Source organism: Bombina bombina, chromosome 6 (assembly GCF_027579735.1).
Source record: "Bombina bombina isolate aBomBom1 chromosome 6, aBomBom1.pri, whole genome shotgun sequence".
Taxonomy (NCBI): Eukaryota; Metazoa; Chordata; class Amphibia; order Anura; family Bombinatoridae; genus Bombina; species Bombina bombina.
The window spans coordinates 1059387434-1059407904 of record NC_069504.1 but is presented as its reverse complement, the minus strand read 5'-3'; the positions used below and the strand labels follow the sequence as shown (position 1 = coordinate 1059407904).

The 20471-nt window shown below is 41.9% G+C and overlaps 1 protein-coding gene across 16 annotated transcripts in view; it reads left to right on the top strand.

The window, feature by feature from the left end:
- Positions 1 to 20471, top strand: part of MICAL3 (microtubule associated monooxygenase, calponin and LIM domain containing 3) — an 809998-nt gene that overhangs the window by 581615 nt on the left and 207912 nt on the right. For 14 of the 16 annotated variants that reach the window (XM_053718886.1, XM_053718885.1, XM_053718900.1 and 11 more), the window contains 3 exons: positions 7995 to 8099; positions 10344 to 10451; positions 18312 to 18394. In XM_053718886.1, the coding sequence (XP_053574861.1) occupies positions 7995 to 8099; positions 10344 to 10451; positions 18312 to 18394 (296 nt within the window). Of the gene's footprint in view, positions 1 to 6325; positions 6434 to 7994; positions 8100 to 10343; positions 10452 to 18311; positions 18395 to 20471 lie in introns of those variants that run through there. The other 2 variants (XM_053718896.1, XM_053718899.1) reach the window with 2 other exon arrangements.

Below are 20471 nucleotides of genomic sequence, written 5' to 3'. Positions count from 1 at the left end.
GCGTTAACCTACGGGTTGCCTTATATTTTCTTTTATCTGGTTAGGATGTCTTTTAAGTTTGTTAAGGGACACGTTAGTCCTATGTTTGTCTGTTCTACCTTCCCCTCTGAGGGAGGATTTAGGCTACTTGACCGTTATGACCCCAGCTGCGGCTGGTCCTGCTGGGATTCAGAGCTTCTGTCTCGTGGCTTATTCAGACACAAGGCGCCGGTTCTGCCTGGCTAATCCGGTAGGGCGCTGAGTGCTCACATTATTATTTGTGTGTTTTCTTATTTTTCTTCACAAGTTCAGCTAAACATGTTAAAGGAGGATTTGTGGGTCCGTATGATAGGGAGGATTGTATCAATCCTTATTCAGCCTTCAATCTGGTTGACCGGGTCAGTGGAGTTCTGCTGAGTCATTCTCTTTGCTTCCGATCTCCTTGAGGCCTAGAGTTTCTCCCCTTTCGTGGGAGGTTTGGGGGCTTAACGCCTCCTTACCGCCGTTTTGGGCGATTTGGCCTTCTAAGGCTCTGGAATTGTCCTTGGACTTGTTCCTGTTGTGGTTCTCTTCTTGAGACCTTTCGGACTTATTCAATTCCTTGGGTTCCTTAGGGGGACCTGGTTCTCTTCGGGAGTTGGTTCCTTTGTAGGGACATGGGCAGTGTGGTCTCCTTGAGCCATGTTTCGGGTTTCTCGCATCCTTCTTTCATCTTCTCCTCTGATTTTATGGGGTGATGTGGAGATTTGCCTTTGTTCGAGCGACTTTGTCCTCGAGGTATCCCCTTGTTCTTGGTCATCTTGTGGCTGTTCCCGCCTAGGGCTCTAGTGTCCTTGTTTCGGCCTTTGCTTCCTTAACTCCTTGGAGTGTTGGACTCTGGCAAGGGGTGGTCTCGTCCTTTGGTCGGGACTTGCAAGATTTTCTCGTTGTCCATTTTACGTTGGACATTGTTTTGTTGTCTCCCGTGGGTCTGGTTTTTGTATCAGATGGGGGATTTCAGTTTCCGGGTTCTTGTTTGTTTGGGGGCTCGGACCTCTTCTCGCTCTGGTTCTTCCGGTGGCTGAGGTTCTCACTCAGCGTTTCCTTTGTGGATCCCGTTGCGGGTTGTACCGGACTGTTAGGTTCTAGAGCTGGTCCGGAGTTCCCCAGTTCCAGGAAACTTGGACTGTGTCCTTTGGTTGGCTAGTTGAACTGGTTCAGTTGGCCAGGTTTTTTCTGGGCGATGCCCTTGGGCTTCCTTACGCCTATGGTCGGTTTCCTTTAGTTGGCTTGCTGAAATAGTGTGAGGGCTTCACTGCTCTGCAAGCAAAGGGTTCGCTGTGAAACCACTGCAGCTATGGTACCTTGTCGGTGTGCTAGCAAGTTAAACTCTTAAGGGGATTCCTTCCAGGTCATTGGCGTTGGAGATTTGTTCTCTCGTTTCAGCTTATGGCTTGTGTTCTGGGGAATGTGCTATCCTTCCGGCCCCTTTTTGCTGGCCCCCTTTGTCTGGGGGGGCTTATACCTTCTTTTGGAAGTGTGGTACCTATCTTAAGGCTTCTTCTGTCTTCAGGAATTTGAGACAGACGGGTTAACCTATTCGTAGAGAGGTCCGCTCTCTGGGTTGTTCTGTCCATCGGGAGAGTTGCTGGCTCCGCCTTGAGTCTATGTTGGGCATTTAGCTAGATCTCTTGGTTACGGCCTTGTCGACTGTCTCCAGGTGGTGTTTCACATTGGCATCCGAGCACTGTTGTGATGGTTGTGCCATTTTTCCGCTCGTTTTTTGAGCTAGGGTTCTTCTGTTCCCCTGGCTTCTGACCTGCCAATGCTTGGGCTGGCCTGGCTGGAGGTAGGTCCTGAGATCCATTGTTGTTCTCGGATCTTGGGGGGCGCTTTGGTCCTCGTTGAAGTTCTGCGCTCTCCATTTATTTTCGAGACCTATGTGTAGGTCTGGCGGCTTCGGTTGCCTAGAGTGTGTCCTCAGTAGTGGAGGTTGTGCACTCTATTTTGTTTGCTGCTTTTTACTTCTAGCAAGTATTTCTGCTGTGTCATCCTGAGGATGGCTGCGGGTTCTTGACTCAGGTGTTTACCTTCGTCTGGGTCTGCTACGGATAATTTTGCCTGAATTCTTCACTGTTCTGAGTTCGGATGATCTTTGGTCTCCGTTTTAAGTTTGTCCTAGGCGCTGGTTGGCTTGCTGCCTGGCAAGTGAAGGGTTGCTCTTTGAAATCAGTTGCAGGTGTTTGCGCCTTGATTGTGTGCTAGCTAGCTGTTCCAATCCTTCACAGGATGTTAGGAGAACCTTTTCTCTGTTCTGCTACCTGATTCTAAACCTTGTGGTTTCTGTTTGGATTGGGCTTTGCTTCCACTTGTTGTCAGGACCCATTTAGGTCTTGCGAGCTTGGTTTAAATTGGGGGGTTTTCTTTTATTGAGTTTGTGGTAACTTCCGGTTTCCATTTGGTTCTCCTTGTCCGACTGTTGGGCGACGGTGTCTCCTGGAGGACTGTTGACTCAGTTGAAGTCTGATGTTGCGGTCTCTAGCTAGGTTTCCGGGTTATCTGCTGGTTAGTGTCCTTGAGGCTTTTTCCCTTCTTGTTTTCTTGGCTTCGGACGAAGCAGGGTTTTTGTTGGGTAGTGATTTTCAGGCCTGGTGACCTCAGAATGGGCCGCGTATTGTACTCTCCCGTTTTGTCATTCAGTGTCCTCTATAGCTTGGATATTGTTTTCCCAAAAGTAATGAATGCAGCTGTGGAATCTTTCCATTTAGGAAGAAAAACATAACTTATGCTTACCTGATAATTTTCTTTTCTTCCGATGGAAAGAGTCCACAGCTCCCCACCCGTCTTTTTTATGTGGGGCGTCTATTTTTTATTCTTCTGGCACCTTTTCACCCTGATATTTCTTCTACTATTCCTTGTTCCTCGGCAGAATGACTGGGGGGATGAGGGAAGTGGGAGGAGTATTTAAGCCTTTGGCTGGGTGTCTTTGCCTCCTCCTGGTGGCCAGGTTCTTATTTCCCTAAAGTAATGAATGCAGCTGTGGTCTCTTTCCATCGGAAGAAAAGAAAATTATCAGGTAAGCATAATTTATGCTTTTGCTCACTTTCACATAAGACCTCTCCAGATTTGTATACTTTGTTACTGGTGCATGGATTATACACAGCTATCTCAGAAAATACTTCTGGATTTCAGAGCAAGACAATCTTGTCCTGGTGGATAAATCATCAGTCCATTGTTCTAGGGGCATCCTTTGTTCGTCCAAATTGGACTGTGATCACTAGAGATGCAAGTCTTTCAGGTTGAGTGCAGTCTGGTGGTTTCCGAGAGCACACAGAGTTTAGTCTTTTCGGGATCTGAAGTTACTGATGAATGTTCTAGAATTCCATGTACTCTTAACTCTCTTCAGAGCTGGCCTCCCCTGAAAAGAGACTTATCTGAGTTCGAGTCCAACAATGTGACATCGTTGGCTTACATCAATCATCAATTCCCTGGGAATGAGGGAAGTGTCCCGGATTTTGACATGGGCAGAGAGCATTTTTTGTATAATCTTTGCAGTACATATTCCAGGGTTGAGCAATTGGAAAGAAGACTTTCTTAGTCACCAATCTCTTTACTGGGGGGAGTGTTCTCTTCATCATCTTGTTAAACAATAGGCTTTGCAGATACTTTGTGAAGTCCAGGCATCTTCAGACGGAGTTTGTGAATGCTCTAGTAGCTCTCTTGTGTTTCGTCTGGGTTACATTTTTCCTCTTTTTGTTCTGTTGATAGCCAGGATCAAGGAAGAGGTATCATCAGTTTTTCTGATTGCTCCATCTTCGCCTCACAGAACTTGGTTTGTGGATCTGGTACAGATATCCAGCTGTCTTCTGTGGCTTCTTCCTCTGCATCATGACCTTCTGTTTCAAGGTCCATTTTTTCATACGGATCTTAAATCTCTAAACTTGATAACTTGGAGATTGAAAGCTTAGTTTTGAGAGACAGAGGTTTTATCATAAGGTTTTGAAGGCCATTGTTTCTTGGCTTATGGAACATGGTTTTAGCTGGCACTCTTTAGAATTTAGATTTTGAGAACTAAGTTCAATTTTTTTGCCTAAATGGTATCTTCTGACAATATTAATCGTGAGATTGTTGTTCCTTCTTTTTGCCCGTATCCGAAGAGGTTTCTTCATAATTTGGATGTTGTCAAGAGTTTTAACATACAATTTGCAGGCTACTAAAGATTTTAGACAATCTTTTAGTCTGTTCATTTTTCTGGTTCTAGATAGGTTAGAAGGCTACAACCTGGCTGAAACTTTTGATTTGTAAGACTTACTTAGAAGCAGGTCTGTCTCCTCCTAAACCTATTTCTGCCCATTCTGCTAGGTCAGTTGCTACTTCCTGGATTTTTAAGAATATGGTGTCTGTTGTTTAAATTTACCAGGCAGGAGAGTCATTCAGGTAGTTGTTTCTGGACATTAAGTATTTTTGAATATATTTATTATTCAGTATTTAAAAATATATATATATCAAAATAATATTGAGTAATAATTTTATCCTGCCCTTTCTTTCTTGACTGCCATACCCTCCCTTATAATTCCACTTAAGTAATTATCCATAGTAATAAATAATTTCCTGCATAATATACTGTCATTCAGAAAGTAGTAGTTTAACAAAAATCCCAATTTGTAGAGGTTTTTTATTTTCCAGGCGAGTTATTCATAATGCAAATTCAAGTTGCATCCTTAGTTATAATTAGCAGGGCTGTAAATTTACCCTAATCTATTCTTAGTTGAATGAGAAATTTCTGCAGACAAGTAACAAGTTATAATCAGTACATTTGTTTTGTTAGGGTGCCATGACACTAAATTCTTTTAAAAAGTTAACAAGTCCACATTGCATAGGATTTTGTTAAGCTGTATTTTACAATAGCAAACTGCAGTGGTCCTGTTCTACTGCTTGTAATTTATTTCCTAACATCGGGTTTTTCAATTTGTTTTGCCACTCACACTTTGTAACTGCAGGGGTCTGAGCTATCGGTGTGTCAGCTTTCAGCTTTAATAATCATTTTACTGCTAGAGGGGCTATACATTTAATAAGTATAAAAATGTAGGACAATAATATTTTATATGCTGTAACCACAGAGAAACACAGAGCATGCTGAACAATTAAATATAAAATAAAGTAATACAAAGCTGTGTAGCATACAGGACAGTGCAGAATAGAATACAGTATAACTACCCCTAGCAGTGTCATTTAAATGTACTGCAGATCAATATAATATATGGAACTATTATCACTGATATTCCTGGCATTGTACATTAGAGCTAATGCACTATGCAAAGCTACTTAAAGGGATAAAACAGTGATATCTTAAGTCCATCACTTCCAGTCCAGCTAAAATAGGCAAAATAAATACATGCACTTAGTTTTTTAAAAGTTAGCATTACAATATTCTAAGTTAAACTTATCTCTCTGCTTTGTAAGGACACTGCAAAATAAAGGTTTCTGTCTGTGAATTCTTTCACATGCTCAGTAGGAGATTGTGCCTCAAAAAGCGTAAACATAAAAAAACTTTGCGCATTTTGATAATTGGAAAGCTTTTTAAAATATCATGATCTATATGAATCATGAAAGTAAAATTGTTACTTTAGTATGTATTTAAAGGGACATTAAACTTCAGTGTTCTCTCCAGGACATTTTTAATGGGTGCACTATCTGGCCTAAAATATGTAGCCACAAATAAGCTAAATTCAGCAAAGATTAAAATTCCTCAAAGTTTATATCTTAAATTATTAAAAATACATTTGTTAAATTATGCAATTCATTTGTGCCTTGGTAGGACAAAATGTTATCTTCTTAGAAAGTATTACACTACCCTCCCCCAGCTACGTTGTAATGCCAAGCAGCTGGCAAACTTTTCTGCGGAGAACACTCTTCTGGGTACAACTATAGTAAAATAGTTACTGCTCACTATGATATTGTTTTTTTTTCTCCTGTATACACAACTCTGTTTAAAGCCATTTTCTTATTTTAACGATTTGGTAAAGGTCAGAATCTTTATATTGGGGACGGCCATCTTGTAAAACCTGTATTGTTGTATTCTTTGACAGAATCAGTGCACTTTCACAAATCAGTTTTGTAAAAGCTTTTCTTACAACAGTACCTTTCACTTTAAGTTAGCTTGCACTATAGACAGCAAAATCTTTACTGTTTTGCATTTGTTTAAAAACAAAACAAATGCGTTTTAGAAGATATATAACAATGGCGCCTCTGAAAAAATGTACAGATTCTGCAATGTATTGTGCATGCTATACTGAAGTACGTGATACGGCTTAACAAGATGACAGCAATATTAGTGATCTGTTAATGTGCACTGCTTGTGTCACAGGGTGGGAGAATACTTCAACTCCAGGATGGCAGCGTCCAGATTGAAGATGCAGGGCTTCACTAACCAAGTTCAATAAGAGAGTGGCTTTGAAGAGAGCTGCAGGCAAAAGAGGAAAAACAACATGATTAGTATGCTGCTGTAGTTGTGCCAAGAAGTTTAATGTCCCTTTAAGCCACTTGAATTAGAGAACCAGATAAACTGCTCCAGAGAACCACAATGAGACCCCGTGGTCTTAAGCTGGACAACACTGAGCACAGAGGAGCACAGATCCCTCAAATGTGCAACCAAGAAATTCAACAGCAAGGAGAACAGTAGTGTAATGTCATAATGACCTGGGAATATCAGTACATAGAGAATATGGCCCCAGGATAGTAACAGGGGACTATAGCAGCATATGAGACCCCTCTGGCAGGGAAATGGTGACGGTTGCTTTGCTTCTGATATGCACAGGTTTTCCACATAACTAACAGAATGCATGGAAAGCCTGCACGTATTGCTGAACTCCGCAAGAATTTGATTCTGTCTGCTGGTTTTCATGGTTGCTCTCATTTTGTTTTTTATTTCTCTTCTTTTTGTTCTCATTCTTGGACTTTCTTCTTTACCTCTTGCTGTACTTCTCCTTCTTTCCCCTGCCCCTCTTTCGTCCCGCTTTACTTTATTCTTTACTTTATTCTTTACTTTATTCTTTACTTTATTCTTTACTTTATTCTTTACTTTATTCTTTACTTTATTCTTTGCCCTTAACTGACAACGCTTTTCTTAATTCATACGTTTACTGTTTCTCTGCTCCCACATTTCTCAACCCTTCCATTTCTTTTTTGTTTTCTTGTCTTCTTGCTTTTTCTCCCCTTGTTCTTTCTCACACTACCCCTGCTCCTCTTGTTCTTTCCCACACCACCCCCACTCCTCTTGTTCTTTCCCACACCACCCCCACTCCTCTTGTTCTTTCCCACACCACCCCCACTCCACTCATGCTCTCCCACACCACCTCCATCCGCTTAACTCTTGCTCTCACACCACCCCCGCTCCCGTCGTGCTCTCTTACACTTACACTCCCCTCATGCTCTTGCACACCACCCCACTCCCCTCATAATCTCACACACCACCCCACTCCCCTCATAATCTCACACACCACCCCATTCCCCTCATAATCTCACACACCACCCCTGCTCCCCTCATGCTCTTGCACACCACCCCTCTCCCTTCATGCTCTTGCACACCACCCTGCTCCCCTCATAATCTCACACACCACCCCTGCTCCCCTCATAATCTCACACACCACCCCTGCTCCCCTCATAATCTCACACTCCACCCCCGCTCCCCTCATGCTCTTGCACACCACCCCTGCTCCCCTCATGCTCTTGCACACCACCCCTGCTCCCCTCTTGCTCTTGCACACCACCCTGCTCCCCTCATAATCTCACACACCTCCCCTGCTCCCCTCATGCTCTTGCACACCACCCTGCTCCCCTCATAATCTCACACACCTCCCCTGCTCCCCTCATGCTCTCCTACACCACCCACACTCCCCTCATGCTCTCCTACACCACCCCCATCCGCTTACCTTGTGCTCTCCCACATCACCCCTTTCTTTCAACATATCCTCTCCTTTTTACTTGCTATTCCATCCTGTTTTCTCTGGGCTTTTCTACTTTTCCTTCTCCATCAGCTACATGTGAGGATGCTGTAGCGGAGGAGGAAGAGGAGATGGGCACTGGCCCTGCAGAGGCTGAAGCAGGCGGTGATGGGGACACCTCAGCAGATCTTGGTGATGGTATGTGCTAGCTTGGTATTCTCCTCTGTATAAGGTTGGGATTTTTTATAATCAATAAATGGATTTAATCTGAAAGCTTCAAATTTTAAATCTTATTAACTATGAACAATGTAATTGGTTTACATTAATACATTTGAATGATATTTAATCCTTAAAGGCATTGTTAATCTCCATTATATTTTTACAAATGTATTGATGGCTGCTTAAGAATAATGCTAGATCAGAGTCGGTGAAATTCTGAGCTGATTGGTAATTGCACTTTGATTGGCAGACATGGTAGCGCATGAAACATACCCACCAATCAGCCCTCGTGCAAGCTCAAAGATCAGCAATTAGTGTGTGCAACTGGTTCCAATTGCTGCATTAAAACACATTTAAAAAGTCTTAAAGCAGCCCATACATACTACTGGCTGCTATGTCACATACATAAAAATAATGATAATAATATAGATACCTTACACTATGTGTTTCATTATCAGATTTAGCTAGCTAGAGTACTACATGTTCACAAAAATATTTCCAGAGCTTTGTCCTACCAGAAGCCAATTCATGTAACTCCGTGATGGTCAGCTGATAAACCCAGGGTCCAGATTTCTGTGCAGCCCAAGTTATCTTCTGTGCAGAAGGCAAAATATCCCTTTTTTTTTTTTACTCCCAAAAACATATCCTTTTTAAGGGCAAAAAAAAAAGAATTGAGTTTCATATCCTTAATTCTGTTGCTTAAAACTCTAGTTTTGGAATGTTGGAACAGATACAGCTCTTGACATTCTTTCTATTTTTGAATGTTTATGTTCAATTATTTTAATATAATTTTTTGTTACGTTTTTACACTAAAATTATTGGGAAATGGTTTACAAGTTGATACCTAGCAAAGAAAAAAATATATATTTATAATTGACAACTAATTGCATTTAGCCTTTTAAATGACTTATTAAAGAAGTATTTCTACTGAAAATGTATTTACCTTAAAAACATTGTAAATATACAAATAATGTCTCCTCTGCTCATAACTAAGAGGTAAAAAGAAAGGAACAGCACAAAAAACCCAGACAATTTTTGGCTGTTTTATATTTTGCTATTCCTAAGATTGGATTTTTTTTATTGCTTTTTGGTTTTAATGTAATTTCTCTTGATACGCAGACTGGAGTTACGTACAATCTTTGCTCATGCCAATATCACATTTGAATAATTTTGGCAGCACATACTCAACAGTTTCTAGTTTATTTATTTACTCCTGGATATAAACAGAGTATGAAATAAAATTTCATTGAAGATAAGTGGTGCGACTGGACTTGACTTTGTATACTATTTGTGGGTTTGCACAGTGACCCTCCCAGCTTGCACACCCCTGGGACTTTTGAGTGGTGGATTCCTTTGTTTGTATAAACAGTTAGAGGGCACTCTCCGGCTTCATTGGCCGTCTACAAGTAGATGCTGCACTCTGTATTCACTTCCACTGTTTGCGCATGCATGCGGATTCTTCATAAAGGCGATCTGTAAAGCAGAAGCATAGTGCTTCTTTCTTATAAGTTTTACTGTCCCTTTAATAATGTAATCTCAAGCTTTTAAAGGGACAAATCCCCTATGTTTTATAATGCTTTTATAAAGATTTATGTTTGTTTAAACATTGTATTTGCATGACAAAAATAATATACTATAATGGTTAAAAGCATTATTCGCTGATAAATATTAGCTTTTGAAACTACTAGAGCTTCACTTACTGCTATATTTATCAAAGCTGAGGCGGACAGGGGCACCTCAGCTCGCCTGTGGCGGGGCAAAATTACCTGCAGGTAATCACCATTGCAAACAAGCGCAATTTTGCGCTCATGTGCAATCACACCCCCTGGCCGAGCACATCCAATCACGCGCAAGCAAAAGAGGTGTCAATCTCCTCGGTCGGACTCGACCGCAGAGATTGAATTTCGCCATCTTAGAGGTGGTGAAGAGGTTAAGGAAGCGGCGGTCTGGTGACCACTGCTTGTTAAATTTCAGCGAGCAAGTTCTTGTGAGAACTTGCAGCCGTAGGGCTTTGATAAATCGAGCCTGCACAATCAATTGTAGGTTGTTGCAGAAAGCTTGGAGTACAATGGCACAAAAGTTTGTAGGTATAGGGGGATGCGCTTTTTTAACATATTTTTTGTTACATTAACTCTGTTCTTTAAATAAAATGGGAGAAAATGTATGATTTTCATGTCTTTATATAAAATATGTTCCCTTTCTCTGTCTCAACGCACTGATCAGATGACGACATTCCTTCAGATGCAGAGGCTGAAGAAAGACTTCAGATCATAGAGAGGCAGAAGCTGAAACTATATATTGGCAAAGAGGCTGAGAAGCCGGCTCAGCAAGGTACGGTTACGTACCATATTGATAGTGGGCGTGGGCATGTTGAAATATCTTTAATAACATGTTTGACATTATTTAAAATAGGTCTTAAATCTATTCTGGGAGCGACTTTATGCTTGTCAGACACACATGGAAGACATAGGCATATATAGATAGTAGAAGAATACAGAAAGCAGAATAGAGAGACATGCAGATACAACAGTAGAGATGGCGTAAAGGAGATAAACAGGCTTAAAGGGATATGAACCCAAAAAGGTTTCTTTTATGATTCGGATAGAGCTTGTGATTTTAAACATTGTTTCAACTTCTAGTTTCTAATTTGCTTCATTCTCTTGTTATCCTTCGTTGAAAAGCATACCTAGATAGTCTCAGGAGCAGCAATTCATTACTGGGAGCTAGATGCTGATTGGTGGCTGCACACAAATGCATACATTGAAAAGTTTATTAAAATTACATGCTCTCTCTGCATTATGAAATATTTTTTTGGAGTTTAATGTCCCTTTAAAGGAACACTATACTATGAAATTTGTTTCCCCTTAATGTGTTCCAAATGACTTGTTATATACTTACTGCAGAGTATTAAAGTGAAGGTCAATTTTGATGAATTAGTGTCCGGTTTTTAATAATCCTATTAAAAACAAGGGCACTTTAATTCATCAAAATTGACATTTCACTCGTTTTCTTCAAAAATTTGCCTTTTAATCCTGGCAGCTGCTCCAGCACTTCCTCCGCCCGTTGCAAGCCGTCTTCCCGGGTCCAAAATGACGAATCCGGCTTCCTTCAGTCACGATGTTGCATCAGGCCAAGATTCCCCGGGGTGGACGCCGTGATTGGAGGAAGCCAGATTCGTCATTTCTGACGTCTGCAGAGGCTTCCGACGGCGGTGGGAATCACTGGAGCGGCTGCCAGAATGAAAAGGTAAGTTTTTGAAGAAAAAGAGTGAAATGTCAATTTTGATGAATTAAAGTGCCCTTGTTTTTAATAGGATTATTAAAAACCGGGCACTAATTCATCAAAAATGACCTTCACTTTAAATGTATGAGAAATTGTTACTTCGTGTTTATTTTTTGTATTTGAAACAGCTGATTTGCTCTATAAAACCAACACATCAAGGATATGCCAATTTAAATGGAATGTCCCTGCATAAAGAGCAGACCTCATATTATTTATTTATGTACATAGATTCTAAAAGTTAGGTGTTGAAATGCTAATTAAAAGGATACTGAACCCAATAGTTTAATTTCATGATTCAGATAGAGCATGCGATTTTAAACAACTTTCTAATTTCTCCTATTATCAATTTTTTTTCCCGTTCTCTTGGTATCTTTATTTGAAAAGCAGGAATGTAAGCATACGAGCTGGCCTAAATGTAGCCACCAAACAGCAAGCACTATCCAGGGTTCTGAACCAAAAATGGGCCGACTTGTAAGCTTACATTCCTGCTTTTTCAAATAAAGATACCAAGAGAACGGGGGAAAAAATATCATAGAAAGTTGCTTAAAATTTCATGCTTTTATCTGAATCATGAAAGAAAAAAATTGGGTTCAGTATACCTTTAAGGCTGGGGGAGTTCAACAAGCAAAACCAGCTTTTCAGAAAATATTTTACAAAAATATTTCTCCATTTATCACCCCCTCAACTGGGAGGTTAATTTATGCTGTTATCTTCTGTTTACATCACTTTTGTACAGAACATACAAATATATTAATTTTTACATCTACAGGGGAGGAGAGTCCACCTCTTCATTCATTACCTGTGGGAATTAAGAACCTGGCCACCAGGAGGAGGCAAAGACACCCCAGCCAAAGGATTAAATACCTCCCCTCACTCCCCTCATCCCCTAGTCGTTCTTTGCCTTTCGTCACAGGAGGTTGGAACATTCGGAGTAGTCTCTTATGGAGGGTAGTACTCTTCGGAATGGGACTGGAGTTTTAAGTAATCCTGTCAGCCTCTCAGTGGGAGCCTGGGTGAAAGTTAGAGTCCAGAGATGCAGGGAGAGTCTTTCTGCGAAACCATCCCAACTCATATTAACAGCTCTATAAGCAATCAGCGTTGACGAGTTTCGCTGCCTGCTTTCTACACTCAAGTCCATGTCAGGAGCGATGCTACTACCCTGTCACACTTAATGGGTCGTGTTCCTGTTCCACGGCATAGATTCTGGTAAGATTGTTTCATTTTTATTATACTATAGTGATAACGCAAGAAGACAGGGTCACAGTGTGATACCTTTTTATCTTTATAGAATCAAGGGTTAATATGCCTGGTATGGGGATTATTTAACAGGGGGGGTTATACATAATATTGTTTATTGTGTCATTGCTACGTTATGTGCGAGATGAGGCTCTGGCAAGGGGTGGCACTTTCAGGTTCTTTTCTGGGAGTATTTGCGCGGCTGAGTTGGCGCATTTTTCTCCCTAGTGCAGGGGTGGTCCTGCGTGGCATCCTATGTGACCGGGTGTGGCCTATACAACTTCCTCTGCTTGATCGGCAATGCAGGAGACTAAGCATTTTCTGTAGTCCGGGTCATAGGAGGTGGTGAGTGCCCTGGCCATTGGAGATATAAAGGTGCCAATTTATTAATTTGATAGTCCGTAATAAGCGCAAGTTATGGAGGACTCTGACGCATTAAAGGGTACTCCCTCTTTAACAAAGTCTAATACCTGTGTTTATTGTGAGGAGGCTCTGGTAGATCTACTATGTTCCACTTGCCTTGATAGAGTTGCAACATCTAGAAAAAAGAGGGTGTCTAGTACTACTGAGCTGTCCACCTCTGAGGGTTCTCCGTCCCGTGAGGTAGGTTCCCTGCATTCATCTCCGTGTGCACATCCAGGGCCCAACCGTTACTCCTTCGGGAGAGCTTTGCTGGCCGTCAGATTTTGCCGATCAACTGCCAACGGCAGTGTCGAAGGTGATTAATGCTTTACCACGTTCTGCTAAGTGCAAGCGTAGGGTCGGAATACGTGTCATCTAAGCCTCCAGCTGCGGAGGAGCCTGACTTTCGGTTTAGGATGGAAAATTTGCGTTTTTTGCTGAGACAAGTGCTTACTATGCTGGAGGTTCTGGAACCGAAACTATCGGAGGAACCATCGATTCCTAAGCTTGATAAAGTATAGGAGGACAGGGTGGTGCCTCAGACCTTCCCGGTTCCTGTTAGGATGGCTAAAATTATTAAGAATGAATGGGAGAAATAAGGTTCATCTTTTCCCCTTCTTCTTTTCAGAAACTGTTCCCTGTTCCGGACTCTCAGCTCGAGCTATGGGAGACTGTCCCTAAGGTGGATGGTGCTATCTCTACGCTCGCGAAGCGGACGACAATTCCGCTTGAGGATAGTTCGTCGTTTAAAGAGCCCATGGATAACATGCTTAGGAAAATGTTTCAGCACACAGGGTTTGTTTTTCAACTGACAGCGGCGGCAGCCGGAGCTGCGACATATTGGTGTGAATCTCTGTGTGAAATAGTCAAGATACAGGAGAGAATTAAGGCTTTGAGAGTTGCTAATTATTTTATTTGTGACACCAATATACAGATTGTTAGCCTGAATGCAAAGGTATCAGGTTTTTCCGTACTAGCCCGCAGGGCTCTGTGGCTAAAGTCATGGTCTGCGGATATGACCTCTAAGTCAAGGCTGTTGTCCCTTCCTTTTCAGGGAAAGATCCTGTTCGGTCCAGGTTGGATTCGATTATATCCACGGTTAAGGGAGGCAAGGGCGCTTTCCTACCACAGGATAAGAAGGCCAAGCCTAAACGATCTACTTTTCGTGCGGACAAGGCCCAACGCCAGCAGCCCGCCGCAAAAGCAGATCAGTCCAAAGGAACAAGTCCAAGCAGAACAAGAAGCCTGCCGAGACTAAATCGGCATGAAGGGGCGGTCCCCAACCGATCAATGGACCAAGTAGGGGGGCAGATTATCTCTCTTCTCAGAAGCCTGGTTGCTGGACGTTCAGGACCTGTGGGTTCTGGAGGTAGTCGCCCACGGTTACAGGATATGGTTCAGATCTCATCTGCCCAGGGGCAGATTCCTCCTGTCAAACCTGTCTTCCAGACCAGAAAAGAGAAACGCCTTTTTAGAATGTGTGAGGGATCTCTCTTCTCTCTGAGTAATCGTACCAGTACCCCCTGCAGAAAGGGGCAGAGGGTACTATTGAATTCTTTTTGTAGTCCCAAAGAAGGAGGGCACATTCCGCCCAATTCTAGACCTAAAATGTTTAAACAAATTTCTGGCTGTTCCATCTTTCAAGATGGAAACGATCAGATCTATTCTGCCCCTATTTCAAGAGGGAAAGTTCATGACAACAATAGACTTGAAGGATGCTTACCTTCATGTTCCAATCCACAGAGATCATTTCAGGTTCCTGAGATTTGCGTTTCTGGTTGTGGCCCTTCCCTTTGGTCTGGCGACGGCCCCGAGACTCTTCACGTAGGTTCTGGGGGCGCTACTTGCAGTGGCCAGATCCAGAGACATTGCTGTGGCGCCCTATCTGGACGACATCCTAGTCCAGGCGCCGTCATTCAGTCTTGCAGAGGATCATTCGAGGGCTCTTCTTCTCTTGCTCCAATCTCACGGTTGGAAGATAAATTCAGGAAAGAGTTCCCTGGTTCCCAGCAACAGGGTGGAGTTCCTGGGCACGATAAACGACTCCATGATATCCATGAAGATATTTCTCACAGATAGGAGACGCAGGAAGATTGCATCCACCTGTCTTGCCCTGCAGTCCTCCTCCAGTCCCTCAGTGACTGAGAGTATGGAGGTGATCAGGCTCATGGTGTCCAGCATCGATTTCATTCCATTCGCCAGGTTCCATCTCAGACCTCTTCAGTTGTGCATGTTAAGACAGTGGAACGGCGATCATACAGATCTATTACAGCAGATTTCCTTGGATGTTCGGACAAGGAATTCCCTCTCCTGGTGGATCCGTCCGGAACAACTGTTACAAGGGACATCCTTCCTGAGACCGTCCTGGGAGATTGTAACCACAGAAGCGAGTCTGGCATGGTGGAGAGTTGTTTTGGGGTGCCAGGATGGCACAAGGAAAATGGATCCGGGAGGAGTCTTTTCTCTCGATCAATATTCTGGAACTTTGAGCAATCTACAATGTTCTGAAGGCGTGGCCTCTTCTGGGGTTGTTTAATTTTGTCAGGTTCCAAACCGACAACATTACCTTGGTGGCTTACATCAACCATCAGGGGGGGAACGAGTAGCTCCCTAGCAATGAGGGAGGTGTCTCGGATTTTAGAATGGGCAGAGTCCCACAGCTGCTCGCTCTCAGCGATCCACATTCCGGGTGTGTATAACTGGGAAGTGGATTTTCTCAGCAGACATTCCTTCTATCCGGGGGAATGGTCTCTCCACCCCGAGGTGCTTGCAGAGATTTGTCAGAGATGGGGAACGCCGGAGATAGATCTCATGGCGTCCAGACTCAATTGCAAGCTACCCAGATACGGGTCGAGGTCAAGGGATCCCCAGGCAGAGCTGATAGATGCCTTAGCGGTGCCTTGGGGGTTCAACCTAGCTTACATTTATCCTCCGTTGCCACTTCTACCTTGTGTAGTGGCCTACATGAAGCAGGAGCAAGCTTTGGCTATTCTGATTGCTCCGTCGTGGCTGCAGAGGACATGGTTTGCAGGTCTGGTGGGGATGTCATATTCTCCGCCATGGAGGTTACCCAGGGATCTGCTGGAACAGGGTCCCTTTCAACATCAAAATCTAGATTCTCTGAGGCTGACTGCGTGGAGATTGAACGCTTAGTCTTGGCCAAGAGAGGATTTTCTGAGTGATTGATACTCTCGTTCAGGCCAGGAAGCCGGTCACTCGTCGCATCTATCATAAGGTGTGGAGGACTTACTTGTCCTGGTGCAAGACGTATGGTTATCCTTGGCACAAGTTTAAGGTTGCCAGGATTTTGTCCTTTCTTCAGGATGGACTCTAGAAGGAGCTTGCCGTCCGTTCCTTAAAGGGACAGATTTTCAGTCTTTTGTTCAGGCCTTGTCTAGAATCAGGCCGCTCCTCCCTGGAGATTAAATTTGGTTCTTAAGGTGTTGCAGAGGGTTCTGTTTGAACCTATGCATTCTATTGACATTTAAGATCCTTTCCGGGAAGGTTCTCTTCCTGTTGGCTATTGCATCTCCGTGCCAAGTCTCTGAGTTGGCGGCCTTGCAATGTGAGCCTCCTTATTTGTTCTTTTATGCTGATAAGGCTGTTCTTCGCACTGGTTTGGGATTTCTTCCCAAGGTTGTGTCTAACCGTAACATCAATCATGAAATAGTTGTTCCGTCTTTGTGTCCTAACCCTTCTTATCCTAAGGAGAGGTTACTTCATAATCTGGATGTGGTTCGGGCCTTAAAGTTTTATCTTCAGGCTACAAGGGATTTCAGACAGTCTTCATCTCTTTTTGTGGTTTATTCAGGGAAGCGCAAGGGGCAGAAAGCCTCTTCAACTTCTTTGTATTTTTGATTGAGGAGCATGATTCGTTTAGCCTATGAGACAGCGGGACATGAGCCTCCTCAGAGGATCACGGCTCATTCAACTAGAGCTGTGGCTTCATCTTCGGCCCTCAAGAATGTGGCCTCTTGGGAGCAGATTTGTAAGGCAGCTACCTGATCCTCCTTACACACTTTTACAAATTTTACGTTTTTGCTTCTGCGGAAGCAGTATTTTGGAGAAAGGTTTTGCAGGCTGTGGTGCCCTCAGATTAGGGTCCGCATTTTTTTGCCCTCTTATTTTTCATTGTGTCCTCTAGAGCTTGGGTATTTGTTTCCCACAAGTAATGAAGGAAGCCGTGGACTCTCTTCCCCTTTAGATGGAAAACATAAATTATGCTTAGCTGATAATTTTATTTCCATCGTGGGGAGGAGAGTCCACGGCTCCCGTCCATTGCTCCGGTGGGCGGACCTACATTTAGTTTTGTTCTTCTGGCACCATTTATACCCTGATATTATTTTTCCTACTGTTCCTTGTTCTTTCGGCAGAATGACTGGGGGATGAGGTGAGTGGGGGGAGGTATTTAAGCCTTTGGCTGGGGTGTCTTTGCCTCCTCCTGGTGGTTCTTAATTCCCAAAAGTAATGAATGAAGCCGTGAACTCTCCTGCCCACGATGGAAATAAAATTATCAGGAAAGCATAATTTATGTTTTTCAGTATAGGTGCCAGTTTCAACAGGCCCAAGCAGTTATTTCAAATAAAAAAATAAAGTTAATGGAGCTGTTTACAAACCATTTAAAGGACCAGTCAATGCAGTAGATTTGCATAATCAACAAATGCATGATAAGAAGACAATGCAATAGCACTTAGTCTGAACTTCAAATGAGTAGTAGATTTTTTGTTAAATAAATTGCAAAGTTATGTCTATTTCCACTCCCCCTGTATCATGTGACAGCCATCAGCCAATCACAAATGCATATACGTATATGCAGTGAATTCTTGCACATGCTCAGAGGATTTTGGAAAGTTGTTTAAAGTTGTTTAAAATTGCATGCTGTATCTGAATCTTGAAGTTTAATTTTGACTTGTGTCCCTTTAATACACTCCTGTTCGTAAAAAGGATAATTTGGAACACATTAAAGGAGAGAAAAATTTGCAGTATAATGTCCCTTTAAGAAAACTTGAAACAAAAAGGACAAAGCCTATAAAATGATTGCCTTCATAGGAAAATATGAATGGGGATTTTAAAAAATGTGATAAAGGGAAAAAAATTAAAACCATAAACTCAAACATTTTATATATAGAACACATGAAAAAGCAACAATTCCATTTGTTATAACAAAACTGTAATACCGGCTTTTGAGATACAACAAATAATGGCATCATATGTTTTCATATATTCATATAATTCCTTTATGTGCATTTTACATTCGATTTTAAATTTCAGGTACAAAAAGAGGTCCCAGTACAATAACAGAGACACCTGCAGCTGACGTTTTCTCTCCAGTCAGGAGTCCAAAATCTGAGAAGGTAAAACATTTTAGTCTTGTTATCTCAGTTGATTTTAAAGCTGAAATCCGCTTTCTTGCCATTTTCATTTTGCTCTTGAGAAAGGCAATTTGCTGAAACGCATAGAACCAGTTTGATTGAAGCTGTGTTTTAGATGCAGTTGTTCCTGACCCATTCTCTAAATACTTACCATGTAGTGCCTCATTCACACCTAATGTTATAACACTTTTGTGAATTTTGGCTTTTTCAAGATTAGCACTTGGAGGCCGGATTTGTGACTTGGGAAGAGAAGCTCCACTACACCAGACAATACTTTTAAATATATGTGACTTCTTTCAAAGTATCTATTTACCTTATTTAAACTGTCTTAATACTTGGGCGCCTTAAGCAATATACTCTTGATCATTACAGTTCTAATAGCTGTAAGTAAATTAAATATTGTTTAATATATATTTGCTATTTCCATGGCATTGCTAAATGAAATCAGTGATACCTGATCTGTACTCGGTCTTGAAAAAACATTGGTTACTGTATTTTATAAATTCTTATGCGCTGACATAGGAGCTTGTCGATCATAAGCAACAACTATTGTCTAGAAACAAAAGTAAATAAGTAGAAAATTTGGCAAATGTAATGTTTTTTTGCAGAATGTAGTGATAACAGCCTTTTCTTTCATGTAATTAGCAAGAGTCCATGAGCTAGTGACGTATGGGATATACATTCCTACCAGGAGGGGCAAAGTTTCCCAAACCTTAAAATGCCTATAAATACACCCCTCACCACACCCACAATTCAGTTTTACAAACTTTGCCTCCAAGGGAGGTGGTGAAGTAAGTTTGTGCTTAGATTCTACGTTGATATGCGCTCCGCAACAGGTTGGAGCCCGGTTTTCCTCTCAGCGTGCAGTGAATGTCAGAGGGATGTGAGGAGAGTATTGCCTATTTGAATGCAGTGATCTCCTTCTACGGGGTCTATTTCATAGGTTCTCTGTTATCGGTCGTAGAGATTCATCTCTTACCTCCCTTTTCAGATCGACGATATACTCTTATATATACCATTACCTCTACTGATTCTCGTTTCAGTACTGGTTTGGCTTTCTACTACATGTAGATGAGTGTCCTGGGGTAAGTAAGTCTTATTTTCTGTGACACTCTAAGCTATGGTTGGGCACTTTTTTATAAAGTTCTAAATATATGTATTCAAACATTTATTTGCCTTGACTCAGGATGTTCAACATTCCTTATTTCAGACAGTCAGTTTCATATTTGGGATAATGCATATGAATAATTCATTTTTTTCTTACCTTAAAAATTTGACTTCCCTGTGGGCTGTTAGGCTCGCAGGGGCTGAAAATGCTTAATTTTATTGCGTCATTCTTGGCGCAGACTTTTTTGGCGCAAAAGTTATTTTCTGTTTCCAGCGTCATACGTGTCGCCGGAAGTTGCGTCATTTTTTACGTTCTTTTGCGCCAAAAGTGTCGGCGTTCCGGATGTGGCGTCATTTTTGTCGCCAAAAGCATTTAGGCGCCAAATAATGTGGGCGTCTTTTTTGGCGCGAAAAAATATGGGCGTCACTTTTGTCTCCACATTATTTAAGTCTCATTGATTTTTTGCTTCTGGTTGCTAGAAGCTTATTCACTGGCATTTTATTCCCATTCCTGAAACTGTCATTTAAGGAATTTGATCAATTTTGCTTTATATGTTGTTTTTTCTATTACATATTGCAAGATGTCCCACGTTGAAGCTGAGTCAGAAGATACTTCTGGAATATCCCTGCCTGGGGCTGGAGCTACCAAAGCTAAGTGTATCTACTGTAAACTTAAGGTATCTGTTCCTCCAGCTGTTGTTTGTACTGTTTTGTCATGACAAACTTTTTATGCAGATAATATTTCCTTTAAGTACTGTTACATTACCTGTTGCTGTTCTGTCAACATCTGATACTCAGAGTGTTCCTGATAACATAAGAGAATTTGTTTTTAAATCCATTAAGAAGGCTATGTCTGTTATTCTTCCTTCTAGTAAATGTAAAAAGTCTTTTAAAACTTCTCATTTTTCAGATGAATTTTTAAATGAACATCATCATTCTGATTCTGATAATG